Source organism: Triticum dicoccoides, chromosome 6A, assembly GCF_002162155.2.
Source record: "Triticum dicoccoides isolate Atlit2015 ecotype Zavitan chromosome 6A, WEW_v2.0, whole genome shotgun sequence".
Classification (NCBI taxonomy): domain Eukaryota; kingdom Viridiplantae; phylum Streptophyta; class Magnoliopsida; order Poales; family Poaceae; genus Triticum; species Triticum dicoccoides.
The window spans coordinates 608,079,066-608,088,602 of record NC_041390.1 but is presented as its reverse complement, the minus strand read 5'-3'; the positions used below and the strand labels follow the sequence as shown (position 1 = coordinate 608,088,602).

General features: G+C 41.4%; 1 protein-coding gene across 1 annotated transcript; it reads left to right on the top strand.

Moving 5' to 3' along the window:
- The first annotated feature begins 231 nt into the window (after positions 1-231).
- Positions 232-7,131, top strand: LOC119318402 (aspartic proteinase oryzasin-1-like). The gene is made up of 13 exons (XM_037592962.1): positions 232-664; positions 750-810; positions 1,132-1,226; positions 1,325-1,437; positions 1,702-1,870; positions 1,978-2,017; positions 2,125-2,189; positions 2,713-2,826; positions 2,913-2,977; positions 5,130-5,274; positions 5,362-5,481; positions 6,032-6,120; positions 6,897-7,131. Exons 1-13 carry the CDS (start codon positions 305-307, stop codon positions 6,979-6,981), a joined length of 1,521 nt encoding a protein of 506 aa, XP_037448859.1. The 5' UTR covers positions 232-304; the 3' UTR covers positions 6,982-7,131.
- Positions 7,132-9,537: the final 2,406 nt, after the last annotated feature.

Genomic DNA, 9,537 nt, shown 5'->3' with positions numbered 1-9,537 from the left:
GTAGCAACACTCCACGAACAAACAATCTACCTTTGGTTTCATCAGGCGAATGGTACAGACTACAAAGCCTTTTTCTTGCGTGAACACAACCGTGGTACTCACCACGCGACATATTCTGGTACCGCAAAGCACCTGGCGTCCTGATCCAACGGTGAGGCTGACCACGTGTAGCTCCTTGCTAGCCACCGACCGACTCCATAAATCGAGCCCCTGGGCGATCCATCGTTCATCTCAAGCTCCTTCCCCGGCCGGACACTACCGTCGACTGTGTTGACTTCTCTCTCGATCCTGCTTGACAACAACCATGGCCGCCGCTGGCCACCTCACCCTCCTGTCCTGCGTGCTCCTCCACGCCCTCCTGGCCAACCCCGCGGAGGGCATGGTCCGCGTGGCGCTGACGAAGCGGCCGGTGGACGAGGTCGACGGCCCCGTCGTCGCCGGAGAGGACGCCCAGCGCCTCCTCGCGTGGCGGCACGGCCTCGTCTACAACGCCGACGTAGTGCCCACGAAAGGCGCAGAGAGCCACGTCGTGGCGCTCAAGAACCACCTCAACGCCCAGTACTACGGCGAGGTCGGCGTCGGGACGCCGCCGCAGAACTTCACTGTCATCTTCGACACGGGCAGCGCCGACTTCTGGGTGCCCTCCTCCAAGTGCTTCCTCTCGGTGCGTACGCAGTGTTGGCTTGCTGCGATTTAGCTAGGGTGGGTCTTACACGTTTTAGGTTACTTATGGTACTAATCTGCTGCAGATTGGATGCTATCTGCACGCGAGCTACAAGGCCAGCAAGTCCACCACGTACAAGAAGAACGGTTTGTGTCTTGCGCCTTCCTCTTTTATACAGTGAAATAATTATTACATCCTCTCTTCCTAAATGTAAGACGTTTCTGAACTATATATACATATACATACATACATATATATATATATATATATATATATGTATGTATGTATATGTATATGTGTGTGTGTATATATATATATATATATATATATATATATATATATATATATATATAAGTGTATAAATCAAGCATATTCTTGCTATCATTAAGAGATAAGGATAACATGATGGTGCCACCAGACCCTAACTCCATTTTCATGAATCTAATTTTCATTTCCCCTCTTGGCAGGAAAAAGGGTCGCACTTCGTTACGGAACCGGTGCAATTTCTGGCTATCTTAGCCAGGACAATGTGCAAGTTGGTGGTGTAGTTGTAAAAAATCAGGTTTATGCCGAGAAGTGCACACTTCTTAATGTTCTCTAACCATCTATCATGTGCATCCCATTTCAGAGTATACTAATTTTCTTATGGTACTCTGCTAGGATTTCATCGAAGCTACCAGGGAGCCAAGTATTACTTTCATGTTTAGGAAGTTCGATGGCATTCTCGGTCTTGGATTTAAAGAAATCGCTAGGGGCGGTGTTGAACCTGTCTGGTGAGCAAAGCTATTTGTATGAATATCCCAGTTATAGCTTTGTTTGGTAATATATGGTATCAACATTGGATATTAATCAATATTTCATTACTTATATGCTTGCCGTATGCATGGTGTGTTATTAAGATCTAGATATTGCACTGAGGGTTCTCCTAATTTGTTTGATGCCATATTGCAAAAATGTAAAGTATCATGGAATTGGCACCCTCGAATGTGAAGCATATAACCATATCCATTATCACTGACATCGCAAGAATATTTAAGGTACAACATGGTTAACCAACATCTGGTTGGTAGCCCTGTTTTCTCGTTCTGGTTCAACCGGCATGCTGGCGAAGGGCAGGGGGGAGAAATTGTGTTTGGAGGAATTGATCCTAAGCATCACAAGGAAGAACATGAATACGTTCCTGTTACTAAGAAGGGATATTGGCAGGTGGGTCTCTTTCAGTTAGTTGAGTAGTTTTAACATTCAGGAAGTGAAAACTAATTGTTGCCGAGAAGTTTTGACTCACTTGTTGCTTTTTTTGTCACTTGTTGCAGTTTGATGTGGGTGATGTCTTGATTGGAGGAAAGTCCACAGGTACCAACTTGCCGAAAAAAATAACAATGCCTACTATTGTGATTACTATACTTTTGTAGAAATAGAAAGTGTTTACAACCATTTTACTTATACTCTCTATGTATTAGGATTATGTACATCTCGCTGTGCAGCTATAGCAGATTCGGGAACTTCGTTGCTTGTTGGTCCCACTGTATGTCTTGGAGCTCTGTTTATCTTTATATACATAAGCAAGGAAAAAGGCTCTACATCATCTGGTCATTGATTGCTATATAAAATTGAATAATCAACATTTCTAGTAAACCAATTTTGACGATCCTTGCCCCAAAATATTGGCATAAGCTTTACTTTTTGCCATAGAAAATGTGTATTGCTACAAGTAAAGATGCATCCTATGATAGATTTAATTTATAGCTTTTTTATTAAACTTTTGATGACTACACTTGAAGGGTAAGCACTAAAGCAAACTGAAGCATAATGCATATAAACTCCTGAATAAATTTGGAAAATAATAACTTCTACAAAGTAAATATGCACCAATAGGTACATTGCATAATGTGAATGTTAGTGAAACAGAGCCCAATACAGCACTTGAATCATAACACATGCAATATAATTATCAATGCCTCATTATTTCTACTAGGGAGGGTGCATATTCTATTTTTAGTTTAATATTTGTGTGTCTTAGACAACCAAATCAACAATGAAATATGCAGGCAATAATTACTCAGATAAATGAAAAGATTGGTGCACCTGGGATTTTCAGCCAAGAGTGCAAGGAAGTTGCTTCTCAGTACGGGCAACAGATCTTAGATCTATTGCTAAATGAGGTTTGCATATTTCCCAAGGCTTCTTTCTTATTTGATTAGTCATATATTGGGATTATAAAATTATTTTGTGTGGGTCTATGATGCAGATCGACCCAATAAAAATATGTCCTTCTGTTGGTCTATGCACTCACAGTGGAACTCAAGGTGTAAGGTAAGAGTTGTGAACTCGTGAACAACAACAAAGCCTTTAACCTCTCCTACTGTTTGCAGGTTCAAAAGAAAACAAGTTGGGGTAGGCTAGAGGTGAAACCCATAAGATCTCGCAACCAACTCAAGGCTCTGACACATGGATAGCAAGCTTTCACGCACCCTTGTCCATGGCTAATTCTATGGCGATACTCCAGTCCTTCAGATCCCTCTTTACGGACTCCTCCCATGTCAAGTTTGGTCAACCCCGACCTCTCTTAACATTATCGGCACGCTTTAGCCGTCCGCTATGCACCAAAGTGTCTGGAGGCCTGCGCTGAATATGTCCAAACCATCTCAGACGATGTTGGACAAGCTTCTCTTCAATCGGCGCTACCCCAACTCTATCGTGTATATCATCATTCCAGACTCGGTCCTTCCTTGTGTGGTCACACATCCATCTCAACATGCGCATGTCTGGCACACCTAACTGTTGAACATATTGCCTTTTAGTTGGCCAACACTCAGCGCCACACAACATTACGGGTCGAACCACCGTTCTATATAGCTTCCCTTTTAGCTTTTGTGGCACTCTCTTGTCACAGAGAATGCCAGAAGCTTTGTGCCACTTCATCCATCCGGCTTTAATTCGATGATTGACATATTCATCGATATCCCCATCCTTCTGCAGCATAGACCCCAAATATCTAAAGATGTCCTTCTGAGGCACCACCTGCCCATCAAGGAAAACCTCCTCCTCCTTGTGCCTATTAGTACTGAAACCACACCTCATGTACTCGACGACTTTTGGATTTCAAGGTTTGTCTCCCATAGCTCTAACTTCCTATTAACCCCCGTACGACTATCATCGACTAGCGCCACATCATCCGCAAAGAGCATACACCATGGGATATCTCCTTGTATATCCCTTTTGGCCTCATCCATCACTAGAGCGAAAAGATAAGGGCTCAAAGCTGACCCCTGGTGCAGTCCTATTTTAATCGGAAAGTCATCAGTGTCGCCATCACTTGTTCGAACACTTATCAGAATATTATCGTACATGTTCTTGATGAGGGTAATGTGCTTTGCTGGGACTTTGTGTTTCTCCAAGGTCCACCACATGACATTCTGCGGTATCTTATCGTAGGCCTTCTCCAAGTCAATGAACACCATATGCAGGTCCTTCTTTTGCTTCCTGTATCTCCCCATGAGTTATCGTACCAAGAAAATGGGTTCCATGGCTGATCTCCTAGGCATGAAACCAAACTGATTTTTGGTCACGTTTGTCATACTTCTTAATCGGTGCTCAATGACTCTCTCCCATAGCTTCATTGTATGGTTCATCAGCTTAATTCTACGGTAATTGGTACAACTTTGAGGCATATGTAACTAAGAGGCGGGGTATACATCACATGACATATATACTGGCATATGTAGTCGGGAGAAGGTATCTAAGATCACCGTGGACAACAAGGCAAGTCTTAAACTCAACCAAAAAATGATGGAATTGATACATCAAGGCGATGTAACGGAAAATTATTTTATAATATTAAAAGTGTACTTGTGGAAGTAAGAGAGCAATTCATGAGTAATTATAGAGTGCAAGATTTCAAGTTATTTTCTCATCCATTCGACCAATCTTCTTGGATGGTTCGTATTGATTCATTAAAAACAAGTTGCGCCTTCTATATTGGTATAGAGATTCAATGTTTACACGTAAAATTATTTTTAAATTAGTGCTCACTTCATTATGAATGATACCATTGGTAGTACCAGGCTATGCAATTTCCAAAAAAGGCAAATTTAATATCACACGCTTAAATTTTCTTCAAATATATCTTCTATAACCAAGGACATGTGATTTTACATTAATACCAGAAACAACAATGTCAAACAATTCGATTACTACAAGGACTTTTTGTGTTAAAAATATATTTTTGAATGAGTTTTGAAATTATACCCAACTCCTTCGCCACAATTTCCAAATTTTGCAACCTACCAAATTCCATCCAAAATTCCACCAAAAATATTTTGTTATCTAGCATAGAATAAATATAATATCTTGTTGGTAGAAATGTTGGCGTGCATGAAGTTAGTTTTATGCCATTTTTACCTTTCACATTGATTTACTTATGTCTTGATGGTTGACATTGTTTACTCCTGCAACGTAATGGCAGCTTTGGTATTTGGACTGTGGTAGATGATGAAACCGGGAGATCAAATGATGCCATGTGCCATGTTTGTGAGATGGCTGTTATGTGGGCAAAGAACCAACTTGCACAGGATCAAACACGGGATCTTATATTGAAGTACATTAATACGGTATGTTTCCTATCTCTTATACCAATGAGATTCACACCATAACACATTTGAGTTGTACAAACATTGCTAAATTAGCTTACGTTGTAGCTATGTGGCTATATCCCTAGCCCTATGGGAGAATCATCAGTGGACTGCAAAACACTTGCATCCATGCCTGACGTCGCCTTCTCCATCAGCGGCAAAAAGTTTGCACTCACACCAGAGCAAGTATTGATTTTCTCTATGATTACTACCTTCGTATTTTTTGTTTGAATTTGATTCAGAATAGCTACCAAGTCCACCACTTTATTGAGTGTCATTATATTAAAGATTTCAGATGTTCTTTTTTCCCACTACCTTTTTGAAACTTTACTCCTAGGTCCATAATGTTGGTTTTCTCCTTAATTTTCTTAGGCCACCTATGTACTCTTGAAATTTCATTAGATATTTGTAGTATTGTATGCTTCGTGCCCCCCCCCCTTCTATAAATGTATATTTGGTCAATGGAATGGTACCACACAAGGTTTAGTACTGTACGCATAGTTAAAACTTTGGTTATTTAGTGCAACCGGAGGCGGTACAACTGGAACGAAACAAACTATAGAGATCATAGTGGAACTAAATGATGGCAAAGTATGCATATTAGATTCCCTTGCTTCTGGCAATAATTATAAGTGCTTGAAGAAAATCGATCTCATGCATTCAGACTTATATATTTCTTGCACTCTCCTTCTATTATAGTAAACTAATATGGCTCCACACTATTTACATTATTTAGTACATCCTGAAGATTGGCGAGGGAGATGCTACTAAGTGCATCAGTGGATTCGTAGCTATGGACATTCCTCCTCCCCGTGGTCCTATCTGGTAAAATTATGCATGTCTTATGTTCTCATAGCTTTTTCCTATATATGTGAGACCGATGTTAATCCTTTTCAAGTGTAGAACTTATGTTTCATCATACAGTTGTGCTAGTTTTTTTGGATAATGGAACCTTTCATTACTACATCATTTAGTAGAAAGTCGCCAAACAATGATGTCACCCGAAAGTGGGAAAGAAGACAACAATACTAGCCAACATAAGAAGAGTGTAATATGACATCCAAGATTACTCTCAATACTAGGAAGCCTAACATTGACACTCCATCCAAATCAAGACATAAACTTGTTGGTAATACACTCGAGGTTCTTAGTGACAAGCTCCATCAGCCCATCACTGCACCTTCTGTAGCAACACCCATGACCACAACTAACTGCTATGTGTGTACCAAGAATTATTCCGATAAAATGACATTCTCATCCACCTAAACATGATATAGCTCATCTAGGGAAACCTGATTATCAACATGATGTCCAAAAGGATCTCAGTAATACAATGTAATATAGGCTTTTAAAGCCTCATCCCTTTCGATTAAACTATCATGTTGCTTGATTTTGAGTTTTCATTTAGGCATTGATCCTGTTTGGTTTAATAGTACTTAAGTGTGGAACTAATAAAAGATGTTTGCCAATTTCAAACTTTTAGGAATTTATGAGACTTATTTGATTATATCTAGTCTTTTGTTTTGTTACAAACATTCCAAATACTGGGACTCGTGGAACTTGCGCCTCTCAACTTTGACAACCAGAACTTTTTATGGCAGGATCTTGGGTGATATATTCATGGGAGCCTATCACACTGTCTTTGACTATGGTAAAATGAAGGTTGGCTTTGCGAAGGCGGCATAGATAACCGGATGAGGTGCGGAGGATCCGGCTTTTCAGGCCAATTTCATGCTCATAGATGGTTCATAATGCATGTGTGGTCTAAGATTAATAAGTATTTATATTTTGATTTGGCCAAGATATAGTAATGATTCCATATAGACATGGTTACTATTAATTGTCCTAACAAGGTGTGCATGCCTCCGGTATTACTACTCTTACTAAGGTGGATTGTAAAATGAAAACTGAGGCAACATGAACTTGCATCACAAATAAAACTCAAATGCGAGACCACCCCTATGCACTTGGGTCGGCGCACCTGGTTGTCCTTAGGCCGACGCTACCCTACTGCTCAGGTTGCAGCCCCATCTTGCCTATGCTGCCAGGCACCCTGGAGCCGGTCATTGTTGCCCTACATCTCGATCTTCTGCCACCAAGAGGGTGGATGCAGAGAGAGAGAGAGGGGGAGGGAAGGACCTACCTAGGTTGTCGCGTGTCATTGGCTTAGTTTCGGTCACGGCCGCCCGCATCTTGATCTCCCACTACTGTTTCCACATGTCGGTGAGAGGAAAATGGGATGGGTGGGTAACAAGCCAGAAAAACACACTATGTGAGGCTATCATGCAGAACCGAGAGTGGCTACTCTCATCCGACACTCTTTGCCGTACAGGCACAACAACTATTTTGGGGAATATTCTATAAATATTGGCTTTCCCTATCTCTTTCCTTTCCTAACCTAACACGTGGTAACCACCCAAAAACTAGGACTTCAAGATAAATCTGACGTCAGATTTTTAGGGCTAAAATTTGATGCCCTTAGGTAGGTCGGATCCCGATCGAACGCATGGCATTTAATCATTACATCATGGCAAGTTTTATGTTGATTTTTAATGCTACATGACAATTTTCACTGTAGAACATGGCAAATCATGTACACAAAGCATGGTAATTTATCTGTTTTCGTATGGCAAATCTGATCGTCCGATTTTTAGTGGCTATACCTGCCCCAAAGACAACCCATGAACCAAATGCACCCTAGTTCACGGGCCCTTTCCTTGTAGGTGAGCGTACATGAACGGGCCACACCGGGATACTCTCGTTGTTTATTTTCTGCGTGGAAGAAAAAAGCGTTCGACAAAAAATGTGTTGGAATGGAGATGAAAGGTATCGATCCCATTGCCTCTAGACATGCATTGAAAAGCGCTCTTTGTTAGCTTCTGGTTTTTTTGAAAGTTATAATAGCTGCTAAAAAACATCTCACAGCACGGTTTGTGAGCGGCACACGTGGGAGACAATCCAAATTTGATGGGGAAAAAAGACTCCACTTTCTTCAATATGAAAATGGGGTTGTGTCCTGTGTGGCCCATGTAACAGAAATAATTACTGAAATATAGTGCCGATCGATTCTAGTCACAGATGAAATCTTTTCAGCCAAAGAAATCAAAAGAAAAATCTTTTCAGCTCTTTTTTGAACCAATAAGACTTTATTTCTCAAATAATAGCCAAGTCATTTACAATGGAGTGAGAAATAAAATCAGGGATAAAGGATTCCCAAAAAATAGAAGATTTATCACTAAAGGATTTTGCGCTAATGTGTGTGCCACCTCATTCGCCTCACGGAAGAAATGTGAGTAATCAACGCTAGCAAAATCTAGAGCTAGCTCTGCCACCATGACCGCATCAAGTCCAGCATGAGCATCCGGTTTTTGTACTGATTCAACCACAAAGCAGTTGTCTGATTCAATTATAAACTTATTGCATCCGATCTTCCCTGCTAAGTGCTACGTCTTGAGCTTGCGTTGGATTTCCCCGAAGAGGAAGGGATGATGCAGCAAAGTAGCGTAAGTATTTCCCTTAGTTTTTGAGAACCAAGGTATCAATCCAGTAGGAGGCCACGCTCAAGTCCCTAGTACCTGCACAAAACGATAGCTACTCGCAACCAACGCGATTAGGGGTTGTCAATATCTTCATGGTCACTTACGAGAGTGAGATCTGATAGATATAATATTTTTGGTATTTTTGGTATAAAAATGCAAAGTAAAAAGTAAAAGCAAAGTAAAAAAGCAAAGCAAGATTAAAGTGATGGAGATTGATATGATGAGAATAGACCCGGGGGCCATCGGTTTCACTAGTGGCTTCTCTCAAGAGCATAAGTATTCTATGGTGGGTGAACAAATTACTGTTGAGCAATTGACAGAATTGAGCATAGTTATGAGAATATCTAGGCATGATCATGGAGTAGAGGCAGCTATCAAATGTGGAGCGTGATCTGAGGCGATGCCTTGAGAGGAAGCTGCTAGGACTGTGCTCCTTAGAGAGAACTATCGCAAGGCAACGCTCCAGGCTACTGCAGCTCCGGGAAGGAGATGGGAGCACGAGGCTTTTCCATCAACAAGCGAGCCACAGGCAGAGAAAGAATGTCCTCAGATCGGTGAAATACAACGGGAGCATTTACTCAGGCCAGGAAGAGGTGGCGTCGGCGGTGGATATACGCACTACGGCCGGGCTTTTGGCACCGTGGAGCCATGGAGCTACACTCTAAATCTCCATGAGCTAGATCTGCCACATCTAGACCTATCA